Genomic DNA, 21,398 nt, shown 5'->3' with positions numbered 1-21,398 from the left:
ATTCCATTTAATGAAGATATGATTAAAAGTTAGTTAGGAAGCATAAAGATCTAAAATGTTGGTTGTGAGGTTGCAAAAGGTAATTATAAAATTAACATTGGGCCGAAAGAATAAACCTTTTGGTAATATTAATAATTATACCATAACTAATCACACCAAAATGATAAAAGTGTACGGTTGACTTTGGAGGTCATGGTAATGATCATTTTGGATTGTTTAATCAGTTGGATTCCACCTTGTTACTAATTATTTATATACTTATTTGTTTAGGTAGAATGGTCTGGGAGACTCTTGTACTTGTCTCATTTTGTCACCTGAGCCCTTCGAATCTAGACTTTGCCAACTGAATCCTCGAACCCACTGAAATCCAACATTTTAAACCCTTTTTTTGATCACTCAGTGGTGCGTGAACTACAGACACCGCACGTAGCTATCCACGTAATATAAAAATGCCACATAGGATATGACATGTTAAAAATAGGCTAATCCTTTTCTTTCAAACATTTCTTTCCTTTCTTTTTTCAACTAGACCCTTCTACTCCCTTAATCCCGATTTACATTGTTGCTCACTGTGATTTTTTTCGATTTTGTGAAGTGTTTGAGTTCGCGTTTGACTCCATAGTTGTAAGTTTCTTGACTAATTTTCATTCTCTTTGTTTTGCAGTTGTGTTTTTGGTGTTTCATTTTGAATTTTGTTGTTTTGAGTTCTTGTTAGGGCTTAGTTGTTGCAGAGGTCGTGGTGTGATTTTAGGGAGGATTTTGGTTTTTTACATGCCTAATAACAAGCCTAATAACAATTTGTAGAAGTATTATGCATTCAATGACATTTGTCGTGAATATCTGTTGAATCTAGAATTATTTATTTATTTTTTATCAATTGCGTTGGATTTCTTTCTTGTTAGTGGTCCAATTGGATTATATCAGATTGTTATAGAGGTTTTTGTTGTGTTCCATAAAGAATTAGTTTAAAATTAGATGTTTTTGTCGATTAGGGATTTTTGCGAATTAGGGCTTTTTTTGGACATTTAGGGTTTGTTGTCAATCATCTGATTGTATTCTCGTGACTTTGCAGGCATGATAAGAATATTAGTTCGACAATTATTACACTTCAAATGTATTATGGGGGCTATTTTTTATCAGATCCTGAACTCAGGTATGCTAATGGAATTTCTGATCTTGAAAAAATAAGAATCGATATGGATGAGCTTCATATTATGTTTTTTCATAAATTAGCTAGAGAATTGGGAGTTGAACAAGTTGAAACCTTTGGGTGCAAAGTTAACAAAAAAGGTGTTTTTTATATGTTGAAAAATGATGCTGATGTGTTGAGATTTATTAACAACTTAAAGGGTGGGGACTTTGTTGATGTGTATGTGGTACATCAAATTAGTACTCCTTTAATTGTTGAGGATCCTACTGAGGTGTAAATAGCCCAATTGCTTACTCCAAAAAAAGGTAACCCCCCCCACCTACTGTTATAAATGTTAGGGCTGATGTGTCTTCCCCTCAACCATCTGATAAAAATGATACCAATATAAAAGAAGATCAGCAACCTAGGGTAAACAAGGGTAAGAATAAGAAGGCTGCTGCTCTTGAGGTTTCTTTAGAGAATTTAGATGAAGAAGAAGGTCAAGATCAAGGTCAAGGTAATGACTTTTCTTCCTACCACCTTCATACATCTGATGAATCTGATGTAGATGTAGATGCTAAACAATCTGATTCTGAGTCACTTTATGATATTGATGAGAACATTGATGACTTAAGTGACTTGGATTCTGAGTTCGTTGAAGCTAGGAAGTCTAACATTCAAGAACAAGTTACTAAAGAGAAGGCTGCTAGAATAAATGTAGATGAGATACCTTCTGGTCCTGTAGGTATAGATGCTGGTTTTGAAGATATTTATAACAATAAGAGGGGAAGATATGAAGGAAAATTAGGTGGGAATGACCTGTATTTTGATAGCTCAGATCCTGGCAGTGATATTAGTAAGGATGAAGGGGATCCTGTTGATTCTGATGAGGTTGTAGATCCACTAGCTAGAAATTCAAGTACAAAGGTCTATTTTGACCCAACTGCCATTTTTTTTTATTCAAGTTGTATATGATTTTTGTGAATAATGTTCAGTTTAGAGAAGCACTACAGACTTTCTCTATTCAAAATGGTGTGAACATTAAACTTAAACCTAATGAAATGGAGAGGATCAAGGCAAAGTGTAATAAAGAGGGTTATCCTTGGCATATTCTTGGAAGTATTGAGGGTAATACTGAAAATTTTATTGTGAAGACATATTTTCATTTCCATAAGTGTTTCAAAAGAACAAGAAACAAGTTATGTACTCCAAACTGAATTTGTAAGACTTACAAAGATAGAATCATGAGTGAGCCTAGCATCAGATTCAAGGCTCGGTACAAAAGAATTATGGATTGTATGTTAGTAAAACAAGTTGTAGAAAAGTAAAAATGAAAGTCATGAATGAGCATATGGGTGATTTCATAGAGGAATTTGCTAGATTGTATGACTATGCTGAGGAGTTGAAGTTTACAAATCCAGGAACTACTGTGGTTGTTAGGACATCCAAGAATACAATTCCTGGAAAAGAGGTATTCCAAGGGATTTATATTTGTCTTGGAGCATTAAAAAGTGGTTGGATGGAGGAGTGTAAAAGGATAATTGGTTTTGATGGTGCATTTCTGAAAGGTATATGTAGAGGTGAACTGTTGTCGTGCATAAATAATCAGATGTACTCTGTAGCATGGGTAATAATTAATAAAAAATCTAAGAACACATGGTCTTGGTTTATCAAATGCATCAAACATGATTTGGAACTGACACAAACTGAAGGTGAAGGACCGACAGTTATGTTTGATATGCAGAAGGTATGAGAACACTTTGTAGTATTTTTTTTTACTTTGCTATAGCAATTTCTATGTTACACTTATGTTCTTATTGTTTTTTCTAGGCATGCCTTTTTTCTTTGATAGGGTCTTAACCTAGCACTTGTTGATTTATTGCCAAATACTGAGATTAGATGGTGTGCTAGACATATATGGACCAACTGAAAGAAGTTTTGGCAGGTTGTTAGGGCTCCATTTGAAGTTCATTTACAATTAAAACTTGATGAAATGAGTCTATTGGGAGAAGGTATTGTGGAAGCTTTGTTAAAGTACAACAAAAATGCATGGTGCAGGGCATTATTCAAGGACCATAGCAAATGTGATATAGTTGAGAATAATATGTGTGACACATTCAATAGTTGGATCTTGACAGCTAGATTCAAATCAATCATCACAATGTTAGAGGAAATTAGAGTCAAAGTCAAGGAAATAATGACTCAAATGAGGGAGTTTTCTGAAAAATGTATAACTGATGTGTCACCTATGGCTATGCAAATTCTTACTGACAATGCTGAACATGCAGCCATATGTGAGGTTAAATTTAATGGAGATAATGGCTATGAGATTCAGCATCCACCATATAAACATGTTGTTAATCTCAAAAAGAAAGTGTGTAGTTGTAGGTCATGGCAACTGAAGGGGATTCCTTATGCACATGCAGTTACTGCAATGCATTGCAAGGATCTAGATGTTGAGTCATTTGTTGATCACTAGTACAAGAAGGAAACATATTTGAAGGCATACAGTAAGTTCATTCAACCTATGACAAACATGAAAATGTGGCCCAAGAGCACAATACCATCCATTGAGCCACCTGAAATCACTCATATGCCAGGAAGACCAAGGAAAAAAAGGTCAAAAGATAGTGATGAACCTAGTAAGAAGAAGTTTGGAAAGGCTACAAGGAAGTGGAGAAAAACGAAATGTTCTTTGTGCAGAAATTTTGGACATAACAAGAAAGAATGTCCAATTGCTGTAAGTTTTGCTTTAACTTCTTCAACTTTGTTAATGAAATTTATTTTTATCAATACTTCTTAATTCAGTTTGAAAAATTTTTGTATGTAGAAAAATGGCTATACTACTGGAATTGCAAGAACTGCTACAGGTGGAAGTGGTGCTGCAACTACTTCAGTAGCTTCTACAGGTGTAACTGGTAGAGCTACTAGTGAAAGTGGTGGTGCAACTATTTCAGCAGCTTCTACACGTGTAACTGTTGATGGAAGTGGTGGTGCAACTACTAAAAGACCAGTCACTACTTCAACAGCTTCTGTAGGTGCAACTACTGGTGGAAATGGTGGTGCAACTATTTCAGCAGCTTCTACAGGTGTAACTACTAGTGGAAATGGTGGTGCAACTACTAACAGACCAGCCACTACTTTAGCAACTTCTGGAGGTGCAACTAGTGCTGCAACAACTACTGGTGGACGTGCTGCAAATATTTCTGTAAATTTTGCAAGTGTTGCTCAACAAACAAGTCAATTTAGTACTCAACAATCAACTACTAGTGCTAGTGGCTCAAAGAAGAGTAGCAAAGTTAAAAAAGGTGGTGCAAATCTAGAATATAAAAGGCTAACAACAGAGAATGTCACGATCCAAAAATGGACGTGATGGTACTCGTCTTATCCCATTAAGACAAGTCAGCCTAAAACCCAACTAATACAATAAAATGCGGAAATATCATAATTAACTCAAAAATATCCCCAAAATTTGGTTGTCACATGTACAAGGCTCTAAGTATTACCATTGATTCAAAAGAAAATACAAGTCTCAAATGACCTTGTTTCTAGAATAGAACAAAATCATAAATAGGAGTAAGAAGGTCTGCTGAGATGACAAACAACTACCTCACAAATCTCCAAGAAGCCTCAAAAAATAGGAAAATGGAAAGTATCACAAAATTCAGGCTCGTAACCTATAAAAAATTGTAGAAGCAAGGGATGAGTACCAAACCACATGATACTTAGCAAGTAAACTTCAAAACACAAGCTAAGGGAATAAAATACGGGTACTCCTTACACACCAACCAAACCTCCACAACTACAACCTGCATAAAACCAACCAAACCTAACAGTTCACAGTGTACATAGCACCCAACTCAACAACAATCACTTTAACCAATTACATATCCTCAAGAACAAACTCAATATTCATCAATCACAACTTCCACAAAAAGAGGCACTCACAATATCAGCAACACACAAGATCAAGTTCATTAAATAGAGGTAATCAAATATCAAGTATTTTCCAACCACCAAATAAACACAAATCATCAAGAATGAAGGATGTCATGGGATGTAATGCAATATGACACCATGAAATGAATGCCTTAGAATACCAGGTACTCTCTCAACCGTATATACATGATACTCCTCGAAAATACATTGAGAGTTCATGACCCATGGGGGACTCGCGAGATCCATATACCGACACAGACGATATCAACGTGTCTGTGCGGACGATCTCAACGCACTATCATAAAATCAAACAATCCCCAGCACGGACGATCTCCACGTGCCTAACTTATAATCATAATCAATTTCTCTCACGGACGATTTCCACGTGCCTAACTTATAATCATAATTAATTTCTCGCACGAACGATCTCCACGTGCCCAAAGTGTAATCGTACTATATCTCAACACGGACGATCTCCGCGTGTTAGACTTTACTCATACCCAATCTCATGTCAATGCATGTGCACAATATGATATCAATTAAAAGGGATGATGCAACATCTCAATAAATCAAATGTCGTTATGATATATAATCACCTCAATTATCACAATTATACGGGTTTAGTAAAGAACACAATTACACATAATAAATCAAGTCAATAACATATCAGTTAATGCCCATATGCTTTGGCATTCTCGGATTACAATCCGCATTCTATAGTAATGAACTTTCCCTTTATAACACCGGTATCCGTACCATTCTCAACCATCACACACAAATAATTAATCACATTGCCTTTTATTACCCCTTTTCATCATTAGAATTAATCAATGTGGACAAGACAACACATCACCAAGTCTCATTACCCCCAAACACATATTACAAGGAAATACACAAATTTCATACACTTAACAAGGGTTAGAAATCCACTTGCCTCAAATAACCGAACAATCACTATGAAACTTGAGCCTTCCCTTTTCATTGAGCTTCCAAATCAATGCAATCTATTCAAGTACATATTCACAATAAGATTTCAAAACTAACAACGCCCATATTACTATAGGTTTAGCCTTGACCTAAAAATTTGCTAGACTTAATAATCAAGTTTGTAACTCTTGATGCTAATTAACATTTCACTAACATATTTTTCCAAATTTCAAGTCTAGGGTTAAGTCCCAATTTTTTCGATATCCTAAATCTAATGGTATTCACATAATACCTTACATCATATCTCAATATTATTAAAATTGATTTATGAGGTAACTATAACAATAAAATAAAAAGAGAACCCTAAAGAAAATGACAAACCAGTAACTTAGATTGGCTACCCAAAACAACCATCCATTCATACTTCAAACACTATCCAATCACCCTTCATTATTATAAAATTATTATTTTATAATTATCCTTAAATTTAATGGTCACGTTAATTCTTAATTTGACACCAAGAAATATAGTAAAAGCCACGGTTACAACAACGATCAATTCACAATAAAATACCCACAATATAATACTATATTTCCTCTAAGAAGCAATTTCCAATTTGCTAACGATTAATCCTAAAAAGGCAGTCATTGCCAAATCATTTTCTCATTGATAGCCATCAATTGTTGGTAAGGAATTAAGGTTAAAAAACCGATAAAAGGCACCTATCTAATCTACAAATTCAAGAGGCAACCCATTATTTTCCTACCTATTATACTACTGATTTTATACACACACACACACACACACATATATATGCATAGCAATTAATGCATTACCTGAAGCTGCTCGTAATTTGATGCTGCCACCGTCCGTTCCTTCTTTCCCTTTCTATTTCTCTTCCAAATTAATTGTTTATTAAAACTGACAAAATCCACTAACTTATTTTTAATACATGGGCCTAATGGCATAGGGTCTTAAATAAATAATCACTTTAGCCCATTAACTGTCAATTATTTACAATTACCCATCAATTAATTAACTCAGGTTAAATGAATAAATCCAAATTTCCAAAAACAAAAATCGGGTCATTACAGAAAAGCCAAGAACAACTGGTTTTGGTGTGCTATTTGGAGCAAATGGTAGTGTGATTGAGAGGGTAAGTATTATCATTTAAGGACCTTTAGTTTGGTTTTATAGAATCTCTCTAACTAATATCATTATTGCCTTTTAACAGTTTGGAACTACTGATAGAGTGTTACATTGTGCACCATTGAAGAGTTCAGTGCCTACCAATATCGATCTTGGTTACAAACCCAATGGACTAAGGTGGAAGGGTGGAGCTGCAGTTACTCAAAGACAGCTACAAGAACAAAGTTACAAGCGAGCCACTCAGTCTACACCAAGCACTCAAGACACATAATATTTCATAGTAAAGACTCATGTTTTGCCTAGCTAAATTCGCAATGACATTGTCTATGCTACTTTTCACTATTAACTTAATTTTCAACTGTTGTGTTAGCTTGCTATGACAAACAAGTTATTTTTGCTTATGAATTTGCTATGATAATTATAAGTCTTAATCTAGATATATTCATACATTATATTACATTATCATAGTACTCAAATGAACAAATCATCAATACATCTTAAATACAAAAGATAGAAACCAAATGACAACAATTACAACAACACTGATATAAATACTAATGCTCGATCTCCCATGTCTTCCATGCTTTCCATGCCTTCCCTGCCTTCCCCGCCTTCCATGCCTTCCATGATCGACATTTGTTGATTGATTCTTCATGTAGTATTGTTCTTGGTATGTAGGATCAACCATATCAGTCCATCAAAAAGATCCACATCCATTACCGTTTGTGTATTTTTGATAGCCCCAAAACATTCTTCTTGAATTTATTGATGTTCTTGACATCTTAAGTTCTGCATGAAGCCCACAATAGCAAAAACAAACAGTCATTATGAAGAACAAAAAAATTAACGAGTAAGGAAAATGCGAGAAAAATAAAATATAGACAAATAAGGCCTGATCAATTGTGGAGAAGAAGAAGAAATTTGGAGTGAAGAATTTTGGAGAGAGATAAACGAGTGAGAAAGAGAAGAAATTTTGGATATTTGAAGAAGAAATTAGGGGAATTTGATGAAGATGACCAAAAATGACCGTTATTGGCTTTTTAAAAGCATCTCACGCTCCTAAAGTGGGTGTAATTCACACACTTGAACTACTTTTGCCACATGGGATGACAGGTCAAAAAAGAGGTTTAAAATGTTGGATTTCAGTGGTTTCGAGGGTTCAGTTGGCAAAGTCTAGATTAGAAGGGTTTAAGTGACAAAATGAGACACGTACAAGGGTCTCCCAAACCATTCTGCCTTTTATTTATCATCACATTTTGAGACAAATAATAATAACAACACTAACAAATTATTAGATGAGTCAACCAATTTCTCTACGTCGCTACTTTCTGTCACGCTCTGAGCCTACACTTTGAACGTGACAACTATTGTGGCCTGAGTGAACCCTTGGTCTGGCATACAGTAAGACTGAATACTGACGTATGCTCATCTTTTAAAAGATTTTGTATTAGTCAGTATTCAATAATCGTATAGTATATCAGACCAAGGGTTCACTCAGCCCAGTAATAATTTTGAATGCTAGTCAAGCCCAGAGTGTAGGCTCGAAGCGTGACACTTTCTCTTCTTATTTTGTCACAATTTCCACCTATGCCCCTGACTTTAGTTGCTTGGTCGGGATAGAACACCCCCCCCCCCCTCTGCCCTCACCCATGTGGATTAATCAAAGGGATGTGGCGCAACTTAATAGCATGTTTGTATTTAATATAAAATGTCACGAGTTCAAATTCTAAAACTCCCAAAAAAAAAACCTTTCTCAAGCAGCCGGCTAATTAATGTCAATATTTGTAGTCTTTTGGTGATATATCATAAACAGTATTTATAATACCATTTATGTGAATTTCAACTCTCTCATCATTGAAATGAATTTTCAAATTTCATTTTCTTCCACTTCATCATAAAGTTAATTAAACATAGAGGGATCGTTTTAGTTTAAAGGTATGACTTTAAAGGATACTCAATTACTCATAATCATAAATTAACTAATGATTTTTTTTGTTAAAAGGAATCAAAATCCTAAAATTCCAAAAAAAAGGCATCTAATTGTTGAGGTAATAATATAAAATAAAAATCAAGGACAAATCAATGTGATAATAATCAGAAATAATATTCTACAATCATATAATTATTGAAATGCTCTGCCCCAACAAATGAGGAACCATGGATAATGAACTAAAATGGTAGTATTAATTCTTAGCTTTATTTTGTTTATTTTTTCATTTTAGCATTAAGAAATACTCCCTCTGTCCAGTAATAGTTATCAACTATTGACTTGATACATAAATTAAGAAGCAGTAAATTATAGGAGTAATTTTACCAAATCACCCTTATTAAATATATGTCAACTAAACATTGAAAAATGAATGTTACTATTTCATAGAAAGGGTAAAATAGACACAATATAGTAAATTATTCATTTATTTTATAAACTGGACAAATATTATTGGACATCCCTAAATAGTATATTGAACAAGTAAAAATGAACGGAGTGAATATAAAGATTTCTTCTTTATAATTTTTTTCTTCATTTAAAAGTTGAGGAAACTCATATTCTTTGGTTTATTCCCCCTCTCTCTTTAAAATTTTTTATATCTCATGATAATAGAGACAAATTTGGTATTTAATTGCAAGTCGACATTTCTTGATATGAAAGTGATGAAGTAAAAAATTGACATGAAATAAGTGAAGTGAGAATTGGTCCCAAATAGAATCTAAAAAAGGTCAAATTACTTGAGATTATAAATATTAATTATGAACTCAATTATTATTATATATTAACTTGAGATAATTATAGTAATTTATGATCTTCAAATTTTGGATCTGCCTCAATATAAAAACTATGCCAAGTTATTTAATAGAAAACAAATGACCAACAAAGAATATGGTGAAATGATAAAATTTGAAGTCTAGGTATGAAATAGCCTTTGTTGAAAAACGTCTTACCCCAAATATATATCAGACTTTCTAGCGTGATTTAGTTTCGATAGTGTCCGATAGGAATACCAGTTTTGGGTATGAAATTGTCTCTATTAAAAGACGTTTAACCCCTAATATATATGAGACTTTCTAGTATGAATTTAAATTAAATTGACTTTCGATACAAATATCAAACACACAAGAAACTAAATAAAGTAAATTGAAAACCAACCCCAAATAAAGGCCATAAAAGTTGAGTGGAGGCGATCACTTATGGAATTTCCCACAAAGCTATAGGTATTATATTCTCTTCAAAAATAAAAGAAGGGAAAAAAAAAGAGAGAATATATGCTGCTTATAATTAGTAGTAGAAGAAGAGACATCTCACACTAGATGGGACCTAAAGCACATAGAATAAAGAGAACATTCTTTTGTCTATCTTATAATTATTATTACAGCAAAAAATGCACATAGGTGGAATTATTGGCATACCCAAAGCCTTATAATTGCCAAGAACATGTACTCCCTATTTGTTAGGAATATTTTTTTCATAGTGACCAAGGTGAATGTACAATTTTTCAATGGTTTTTTTGGTACATATTTTTTTCCACAAGAGATCCATAAATAAACTACAGGAAATTTGCAAATAAAACACAATAGAGGTTTGTAAGATTATAAAGGCATTATTTGGGGCTGCAAGATTAATTCAAATTTATTTATTCGTATAAGATCTGTGACGGCCGATTGAATCAAACAAAGATTAAAGGATAATTCAATTCATTAAGGAGCATAATCAAAGAAGATTTTAGGATTTTTTTAAAATTATTTTTTAAGGTTATTAATCGATGTCAGGTTATGATTTATTAAAGAGCTAGGCATAATCGAAGAAGATTCCAGAACTTTTACCATTCTTTTTCAGGTTACGAATCGGTATCAGATCAAAGACAATTCTCTATGGCTCTCGAACAACTATAGCTGAAGGTATCAGCCTACTTTAATATATCATCGATACCTTTTGTCATAGTTGTCAAGTGCTGTAGTGAATTGGCAAATGAAAAACCTAAGAATCTTTTCAGGTTATGAATCGGTATCAGATCAAAAGATAATTCTCTACAACGCTTGAACAACTATAGTCGAAGGTATCTTCCTACTTAAATATTTCGGCGGTACCTTATGCCATAGTTGTCAAGTGCAGTAGAGAATTGGCAAATGAGAAACCTAGAAATTTTTTAATCTATGTTTATTTCAGTGTGAACCAGACTAATGAAATCACATCATATTTATTGGAGGATATGGACTTGTAGGCAAATGTTTTAATCCTAAGGACTTTTCATAAAATATGATCGCCCTATGAAGTCATAATTAATAGTTTCCTTCCATCAAAGAAACTTCGAGATATGCATAACCAAAAATATTAATTAATTTTTTTATCTATTATTTACTTGAAAACAAGGTAAATAATTTTCTACCTAATATGTGGGACACATAATTGTCTCTAATAAACCAGTGTATTAATATTCTTGAAACAATGTCCAAGATTCATGCATGCTTCTAATTTCTAAACCATAGACAATTCACCTATATATAATTTTAATAAAATAAGCTTACGAAATTTCCATACAATTTTCTCAAATATATATTGTTTTCAAAATTTTAAATATCTTTAAGCATGCTGCACAATATTTATTTATTTTTAAAAATCTCTGTTAGTATTTAAGTATAATTTGTTTCAGGTAAGTGGAGTTATATTTTGACTAGCTAATAATCATAAGATTTTTTATTTAATCAAACAAAAGAGGAAACTGTTGTGAAATGCACACCTCCTACCTTGACATTTTCTGATTATAAAACTAAGATTTTGCCTAATCTTATTGCACGATCAATTCTGATTTTCTAGTAATAATAAATTAGAGTAATTAATCTAACTAAATTATTTTCTTTTAATTTTCGATGGACAAACCTTCCTACCTAGCTAAGTCATACTGCTCTCAATGAAATTTGATTAATTAATATATTTAAAATTTGATTTGTGAAGAATTAAACTATTAATTTAGTGATAAGTGTGACGACCCGACATGTCATCATGTTACATAAGTGTTACGTAAGTGCCACATGGCACAAAGTTGTACATGTAGAAGGCTTACATAGGAAAAAGACTAGTTGTTATGGATGATTCTGGAGAAGTATGGAAGTTTTCATGTAAGAATATAGAATTGCATAGAAGGTCCCCAGTTATGTAGAGAATTCTAGAAGAAGGACTTATTTGTAAATGTGTAGGAACTTGCTTAACAATTATTACTTACATATTAACCCCTAGGTTAGTAGTATAAATAGAGGGACATTTATTTGTAAATTCACCAAGCAAGAATCAAGCAATCTTCCCAGCAATATAGAACCTTCAATTCTCTTGTGTCTTTCTTTATTCTCTTATCGATCTAATTTGAAAAGGCTTACTTAAGCGTATAAGATCGTGAAAATCCGTGTATAAGTTGTCAAGTCACGCACAGAGTACTTAGTAGAAGTCTAAGGTTGTGTCATAGAACTCTTATCTTACAACTTAAAACTTAAAAAGGTGTTAAAAAGTTCCATTCTCACTAGATTCTCACGGACGCAAGAAATATTGTGAAAAATCGTGATAAGACATGACATGATGTATTTTTAGTTTATCAAGAACATTACTTTAGATAAGAGGATATGCATATCACAAATTATGATAAAATATTAGCAGGTACGCTTCCTTGCGTAATAGGCTTGGTGTACCCTATTTGTTTCTCCTTCCATTATTCTCGTAGTGTTTTGTCTTCCAATTTTTGTTATTATTTGTTATTTTGGTTAAATTATTCTAAAGTGAGTAAATGTACAAAAAATTTAAACGACTAAATACAATTTAAATAGCGATGTCTAAATAGAATACCTTGTGAAATAATGCAAGTTCAACATTGAAAATTGGTAGATAGATGGATCTGAAACCCCCTGCAAGGCCCAACAACATCTTAGTGTCTATTAAATGGGCTGCGTTTACAAGATCTATGGGCTTTTTATTGAGGTAGCCACATAATGTTCATGCGCGGCTCTAGATAAAATATAGGAAAAATTACTTAAATACACAACACTTCTTTACCTATTCTCAATATTTCCCTACTCTTTTACTAAAATACAAAAATCCCTTATTTTCCCCCAATTCAACTTAACCGGATACTTTATTAGTTTAAGTATCCATCCGTTATTAATTAAAGTATCCGCGCTGCTATATTTGCATCTGCCCATTAATTAAGTATCTGTGCCTGCTAACAACTTAATAATTTAAGTATCCGTCCGTTATTAATTAAAGTATCACCGCTGCTATATTATGTATCCGCCCGTTAATTAAGTATCCGTGCTGCTAACAACTTAATAATTTAAGTATCCGCCCGTTATTAATTAAAGTATCCGCGCTGCTATATTAAGTATCCACACTGCTATATTATGTATCCGAAAAACACTAAAAAAAGAGATTTTTGGTAATTAATGAAAGAGTAGGGAAAGGAAGTAATTTCTTTATTATACTATGTCATTTGCCTAATTTTTACTAAAATATATCGCTATTTATGAAAATTCCTCTATTTTTAATTATAACGCCTCTACTTTCTATTTCTATTCTTCTTTTTGCATGAAAAAATGATGCGATACATATTTAATTCCCTTTTAGTTATAGTTTTATCCAAGTAGATGCTTCTATGTAGACAAATGACTACAAATTTTACTAATTAAAAATACAGGTCCTATATACAGTTGATATACAAACAACATTTTTCGTGAAAACTAAGTTAAATTCTTAATAAATAAAGTAAACGATTTAAATTTCGTGTTATGAAAGTATACTTTGCTTTATATTATTAATAAGTTGAATTAACTTATAACAAAATGTAATATTTAGCTATAATTTGGTTACCTAATCGGTTAAATATGCATCGATAGTGAAGAAATTATTTACATAGTATATAATAGTAAGTCATTAACAATAATATCATGATTAGGATAAACATGCTCCTAACTAGGTCCACACAACAAACAAAATAGATTATCCATAATGCATAGATTTTTTTAAAAAAAAATTGTCTAGAGGTGATGAATTATATATTATGGTTGAAGAAATTCATTAATGCAATTAATTGTACGGAAACAGTTCATCAATTTATGCTTAAACAAAATTTGGATAATACAACAACATTATCTCAAAATAATAATTACGCAAATTGGCATATTTTTCAAGCAAAAATATTTTATTTAAAAGTATGCATCTTGTAACATGTTTGCCATTACCTATCCATGTTGCATGTCATGTACATTTTGTAATTATCCCATTAAAGGACAACTTTATATTAACAGATTAGTATAAACTAGTTACTGAAATTAATCAAGAATTTTTTTTGTTTTGATAATTAAATCAACAATGCACCACCAATGCATGTGGTGGAGTGCAGGAGGGGAGTTGATTCTCCCTTAATTGAAAGTTTAACTCAGGTTCGAGTCTTGGTACCCTGAATACTGTCCTACTTGGTGCGCATTCAAATTAATCCGACTTTAATATAGATATCACACCTCATATGAAATAAAAAAAACTTAATAAATGCTAAAAACAGATAGTACAAATTTAAAGCTAGTCAATTTATTAATTAAGTTACAGAACGGAGAATAGTCATGGCTGGTTAATACAACTTTATTTATTCTTTTGTACTTGAATTCTTTCTTTTTCATGTTTGTATTTTTCAAACAACTTGCTTTTTGTCAAACAATATACCCCCCCCCCCCCCACCCACCAAAAATAATAAGCACTTCAATATATTTCATCTAATAAATGAAAATCGGAATTATCAGGTCTTCTCACTCAATATTTAATTTGAGTTTACTGTATAATAAATTGCAACTTTATATGTCATAATAATGTCATATACAAGAAATATATCATATATTTATCAATTTGATGCACTCATGAGTTCACATGTATACTTTTTCTTTCTTCAAATAAAACCACCTCAGTAAATTCCAAACTATACTCAAAGATTCAATGCATACATAATATTCTATAGACTTAGTTACACACAATATTGCCGCCGGTTGCAAAGATTGAATAGTCTTCTCAATATTGAATAAAAAATAATAATAATATGGATATTAAATTATAAAAAAACAATAACTTAACCATAAGAATTATGGATTAATTATAAAAGTAGATCACAAAATTACAACTAAACAACAAAAACTTGTAGAAAAGACATATATCTTGTATTCATGATCTTGTTCGCGTATACTTAAAAGAGAAGTTTCTATGATATTTTAATTTTATTTTGTTATCGATTCTTATTCTAATTATTGTACGTACTAAAAATTCGATACATTCTGAAATTAAGATTGAATTTAGTACTAGTACTTTGTCCCAACGTAAACAAGATGATTGACTTTTAAAATTCAAACAATATGGGCTTTCATTTTTCATTTTTTATACTTTAAAACAGCTCAAATGGATAGATATGGGACACAACTCAACAGATCTAAGTTGAAATATTTTTTTAAAAAAGGAAAAAAAAATTAAATTGACTTTTAAAAGTCAAATATTTGTGTTTCAAAGGAGAGAGGAAAACAAAGCAGGCTGATAAATTTTACAAAATCTATAGATAGATACAAAGGAATAAACAATGCCGGCTTTCGTTAATTAAATTGAGAGTGCTTAAAAAAGTAAAGTCAAATTTAATAATTTACATATTAGCTGATTCGAACATTATTATTGTTATTTAAAAAATAGTTGACTTTAAAGTCAAATATTTGTTTTTAAAAGGCAGAGATGAAGCACGCTAAATCGAGGCGAAGCTAGCAAGCACGAAATGATTTTATCTGAATTTCTTTTTGTTAGAAAATATATTAATTATATCTGGTTCAAATTATTTTTTAGATAGATATACTACACGTGGAACCCCATTTGACATCTTATTTGATTATTTTATACTTCAAATCCCTTAATAAAATTTTTTGATTCCGCTATTGCACAAAGCTGATAAATTTTCACAATCTCTTGACATCTAAAATCTAAATTAATGTCACAAAATAATGCCGACTTTCATTAATTAATATTATGCCACAAAATAGAAAAAGAAAAAGGACTTTCTAATTTCTACGTGCTTAATTACATTTCAAGAAAGAAAAAGAACTAATTTAATCTCTACTAGTGTACAAAAATATATTAAAAAATCAATAATCCACAAGAATTGAATGAAAAAAAATAAAAAATCAAACATTTGAATTTTCCAACTTGTGATAATCCAATGATTCCAAATAATCCTCTATCTTTTCATCTTGATTATCACAATCACCATTAATAAGTTCTTTTGCTCTTCTTGCTTGATCTTCCCAATTAGTCTTAACCAATATAATTAACATCATAGTCACAGCACATGAACCTTGTGCAGCTAATAATCCAAGCCATAATCCTTTAAAATCAAATCCCATAAAAAAACTTAACCAAATTGCAATTGGCATTCCAACTAGATAAAAACATCCTAAATTAACATTAGCACCTAATTTAGGCCTAGCTGTTCCTCTTAACACACCACAACATGTTGTTTGTGGACAATTCCCAAGTTCACAAAGCCCTATAATAGGTAACACCATCGCGGTTAATTTCATAATTTCTTGATCTTGAGTGAACATTTTTGCCCAAATATTACGTACCAGAATAGCAAAAAATAAGGATGAGATTCCCAAGACGAAACTTGTACATAGTCCAATAATAGCTGCTAATTTAGCGCGATTTGGACGATTAGCACCTAACTCATTTCCAACTCTTGTTGATACACCAAAGCTTAATGATGATGGGAAAATGTAGATTAAAGATGTTGTTTGGATTAAAATTCCCATTGATGCAACTGTTGATTGAGGATTAATTAAAATCCCACATAATAAAATCATAATTTCATACCACCACCACTCTAAACAAACACTAATACAACTTGGAATTGCTAAATTAAGAAGTGATTTCAATCCCTTAAAACACTCTAAAGAAATTCCACTCCAAGTTTTCTTATAAATCTTTGAAAATATAATATAAATAATTAATGATCCAACAAGATTGAAATTTGTCCAAACCCCACTTAAGGCAACACCTTTAATCCCAAGATTAAGAATTTTGATTAAGAAATAATTAATTGGGATGTGAAGAATAATTGCAAAAATAGCACAAAAAGTTAAAGGCAATGTGATGGATTGTGAACGAAGATAAATTCTTAGGGGGTGTAAAAGTGATTGAGCAAAAAGATCAGGGAGTGAAAAAAGAATGTAATTTTGTGCCATATTTGCAATTTCATGATCTTGGCCACAAAGAATCAAGAGTTTTTGCATAAATAGCCACAAAATTGAAATGGGAATTGAGGTTAAAAGTAGCAAAAGAATAGTTCTTTGTAATGTAAGGCCTAAAATGTTGAATCTTTTAGCACCAAAAGCTTGTCCGCAAATTGGTTCCATTCCCATGGCTAAACCTGAAAGAATTGAATAACCGGTTATATTTGCAAATCCAATTGCAAGTGAACCACCAGCTAAAGAAAGTTCCCCTAAATGACCAAGAAAAATCATGGAAATAATTGAACGTGAATAAAGAATTAGGCCTGTAAATATCATTGGAAATGCAATATTTCCAATGCATTTTGCTTCTGAAATTGCAAGTGTTAGATGGTTTTTTTGCTTTGGAATATTATTGCTTTCTTCCTTTTCATCTATCAAAGGACTCAACATCCTTAACAACAATAAAAAGATGTGTTTTGAGTATGGCACGAGTAGACGGAATCTGATAAAACGGTGAAATACGTAGAAATCGAAAACAACACCAATAATAAAAGCAAAGATGTATCGAATAGAGTATGAATAGACAGAATATGATAAAACAGTGAAATAAAACAGTGAAATATGTAGAGATCGATCAAAAAAGAACGTCAACAACAAAAGTAAAGATGTATCAAATATGATATGAGTAGACGAAATATGGTAAAATGGTAAAATATGTAGAAATCGAAAAAGAACGTCAATAACGAAAGCAAAAATGAGTAGAGTATGATATAAGTAGATGAAATATGATAAAACAGTGAAATATGTGAAAATCAGAAAGAACACCAACGACGAAAGAAAGTATGTTTTTTTTCTTGAATTAAGTGACTTAAAAGGGTTTTTGAGGGGTTCAATATGTGTTGGGGTTGGTTGGCTTTATATAAGTGGGAGAAATTATTAAAAAAAAAAAATCTCTGTTTTTATCTCTTTCTAGTAAGGTCGGCTTAGAGGAACAAAACTATTTTGGTTGACTAAGTTTTTTTTTTTTTTTTTTTTTTTTTTTGCAAATATAGCCACCAAAATTTTTACAAAGATTTTAAATGTTACTACAATATAAAGTCGTTTATATAACCGACCAATTTAGAATTATGTCACTATTTGGCCTGCATGCATCAAAATATACAGCCAAACATATCGAGAAAAGTAAGAAAAATGATGATGGTTAATATCATGTTTGAGTTTAATTTATTTAAAAAAAACATACAGTGTGTGTGGACTTTGAGAAAAAAAATTTAAAAAAATTGTGGGACGGTTATTTAATAGTGATAATTAATTAAAAATATTTTTTGACTATTAAGGGAGGCAGGGACAATTTATGCCTGCCGTTTCAGTTTGTGAATTAATACATCCTTTGAATATTGCAAATACCAGTTACTCTCTAGAGATAATAAATCAGTTTTTATGACTATATATTATATACATATACATATATAATATCGTAATTATCATCGCTCGATTATTATTTTTTTACACCACAAGCAATTACTTAGGCACCTTAATATATAATCTAGATTATTTCTTTCTCGACTTTGGATCATTGCATCCACCTCTGCTCACTCTTTCATTTAATTCAAATTTTTGTCGTGTAGAATTCTTCATCATAAATTCAAAACTTCTTATTAATAGTATAGAAATTCTATCAATTTCACGACATTTCTCGAATATAGCTATAAAATAAATTCTAAAAGAAATTGGCCGACTTAATAATTAGGTTTAGTACCAAATTAAGAGAAAGGCAATTTGTTCATACAAAGACAAATCTAAATTATTCAGTTAACTTGGACGCCTTTCAAATTAATTAACAGAATTCTATTATTTAATCACCCATTTGAATGAAATTTCATTAGCTGCCAATCCTTTGTCTAATATAAATAAAATAATTATACACTTGCCCACTTTTGCCAAATATATTTAAATATTATTTTTGGTACATCCAATTTTGCCTAATATACTACTAGTAGCAAAATTTTGAACAGAAAAATCCAAAATAAAACCAGAGAACTATTCTTTTTTGTCTTGTCTTGGAATTTTATGGTGCGTAGAAGAAAATTAAGACAACAAAATAGACAAAAAAAAAAAACATGAGAATAAAACAAAAAAAGTGTTCTCGTGCGGGTGAGTGAGGGGGTGGGGGTGGGGTATGGGTAGGCAGAATTTCAAAAGAAATAGTTTGAGTCAATTGGTTTGTGTTGGGGGGGGGGGNGGGGGGGGGGAATGAACATGTGTGTCATGAAGATTACTGTACTAAACGGTTGTGATAGAGCGATAAATATTCCTCAATTCTTAATTAATAGGCTTGTGTGAAAGCTTAGAGCCCTTTTCGCTAGGTCCAAAAGCTTTCCAAAAGACTTGATCCAACAGAAATCAAGTATTGAGTGTAGCTAATATGCGGCTACGGCTAGCCGATCATATCATTCCATAAAAAAATCTATATGCGATCATAGAAGCACTAATACATCAAATCTAATCAGAACTCCAAAGTTAAGTATACTTGCGTGAGATCAATAGTATTAGGATGGATGACCCCTGAGAAGTTGTTGGGATGGCAAGCATTCTTCACCTCCGGCATTTGAGGTTGTGGGTTCGAGTCATCAAAGGAATAAAAAGGTGGAAGCTCCTAGGAGCGATTAAAAAAATAGAATATACAATCTTTTTGGTAGAGAATTAGGATCGGAGAGAGTTACCTACTTAAACAAGATTTTCTGCTACGAATTCAAATCAATCAATCCCTAATATAGATATTGAACACTAACACAATAACTAAAAATGTGTATCATAAAATCTTATAATTATACAGTACAGATTTAAGTGTTGATCTAGCTAGACACATGTTTCTTGTTAATAGGTTTCTAAAAGTAAAAAGTCCAAGTAAATCATCGTACTCTAGCTACTTTATATGCTTTGATTAATTATTAGTAAGCTTACTTTCTAACTAATATAACTATTCATAACTTTGAATTATGTCCCAAATTAGGTCCATGATTGAAAATAATTAAATTAACAAAAATAGTCAATCAACAGAGTCACTATTTGATTTGAGTTAATTAATCAGAACCATTTATATTTTACCTTGATTGTCTCTAAACAAGTGCAAAAATAATCGATTTTAAAATCATCATTTAACTCCTTATCGTAATACACAAGTGACTCCAGATATTTTTTTCCTAAAATTTGGCTTGACTAATCCCAAACTTCGATTTAAAGTTTGGCTTGCCAATCTCAAAGAGTCAAAGTCTAACACTACTGCTTAAATGACGACGTCGAAATAGGTATAAATGATCAAATGAGGCTGCGTTACTAATTTCAATAATTCCTTTTAGAATTTTGGATAGTACTAAAAAATCAAGCTGTGTTTTACATGTAATAAACAGTAATATTATTTATTCCTCAAGAAATGTGATACTTATGAGAAATAAATTAAAGTCCCATATTTGAATAAGTGAATACACTCCCCTTGACATAAATTTTTTTTACTTGACAGTTGCCACATATAGAAAATTTATATTTTGTACGATTTTAGGAACTAAAACAGCAACTTTAGATAGTTGTTAAACTCTTTCGATAAGGAAAAAAATTCAATGCCAAAAGTTTTTTTTTTTTTTTAAAAAAAAGAACGACAAAGAAGAACAATTAGTTTATTTAAAAAAAATTTATAACTTTTTACTATTACCGAGTTTAAATTTTATACATTAATGATATACAATTTATCATATATAATTAGGTTTTTTTAAAAAATAATTGTTAAAAATATGTTTATAGCGATAATATATAATATTTAATAAGAAAATACTATACATGAATATAACTCAAATCCTACTAAAAATGTGTTTGGATAGGTGTAAATAGTAGGGCCATTTAAAATCGAATTGCAATCGATAATTCAAATAAATAAAAAAATCGATAATTCAAATAAATAAAAAATCTATTGATTTATCGATAATGGGTTATTGATTTAGCGGTTTCGATAATGATTTTGATATTTTTATTATCG

The 21,398-nt window shown here is 31.4% G+C and overlaps 2 protein-coding genes across 2 annotated transcripts; one reads left to right on the top strand and one right to left on the bottom strand.

Annotated features, from left to right (window-relative positions):
- The first annotated feature begins 3,656 nt into the window (after positions 1-3,656).
- LOC125843196 (uncharacterized) lies at positions 3,657-7,415 on the top strand. The gene is made up of 5 exons (XM_049522410.1): positions 3,657-3,869; positions 3,960-4,068; positions 4,168-4,437; positions 7,090-7,151; positions 7,230-7,415. Exons 1-5 carry the CDS (start codon positions 3,657-3,659, stop codon positions 7,413-7,415), a joined length of 840 nt encoding a protein of 279 aa, XP_049378367.1.
- Positions 7,416-16,303: 8,888 nt separating this feature from the next.
- On the bottom strand, positions 16,304-17,818 carry LOC125843287 (protein DETOXIFICATION 49-like). Its single transcript, XM_049522511.1, has one exon. The coding sequence runs from the start codon at positions 17,816-17,818 to the stop codon at positions 16,322-16,324; it is 1,497 nt and encodes a 498-aa protein (XP_049378468.1). The 3' UTR covers positions 16,304-16,321.
- Between the last annotated feature and the right edge of the window lie 3,580 nt (positions 17,819-21,398).

Source organism: Solanum stenotomum, chromosome 10, assembly GCF_019186545.1.
Source record: "Solanum stenotomum isolate F172 chromosome 10, ASM1918654v1, whole genome shotgun sequence".
In the NCBI taxonomy this organism is placed as follows: Eukaryota; Viridiplantae; Streptophyta; class Magnoliopsida; order Solanales; family Solanaceae; genus Solanum; species Solanum stenotomum.
The sequence above is the reverse complement of the archived record's forward strand: the minus strand, read 5'-3'. Positions and strand labels throughout refer to the sequence as shown.

What these genes read in the sequence shown, in the direction of transcription:
- LOC125843196 (XM_049522410.1), top strand. Translation starts at nt 3,657, where the DNA reads ATGACAAACATGAAAATGTGGCCCAAGAGCACAATACCATCCATTGAG. An exon ending in TAGAGCTACTAGTGAAAGTG is followed by an intron (nt 4,069 to 4,167) that starts GTGGTGCAACTA and finishes CAGCTTCTGTAG; the next exon opens with GTGCAACTACTGGTGGAAAT. An exon ending in GAGTAGCAAAGTTAAAAAAG is followed by an intron (nt 4,438 to 7,089) that starts GTGGTGCAAATC and finishes GGGTCATTACAG; the next exon opens with AAAAGCCAAGAACAACTGGT.
- LOC125843287 (XM_049522511.1), bottom strand. Translation starts at nt 17,818, where the DNA reads ATGTTGAGTCCTTTGATAGATGAAAAGGAAGAAAGCAATAATATTCCA.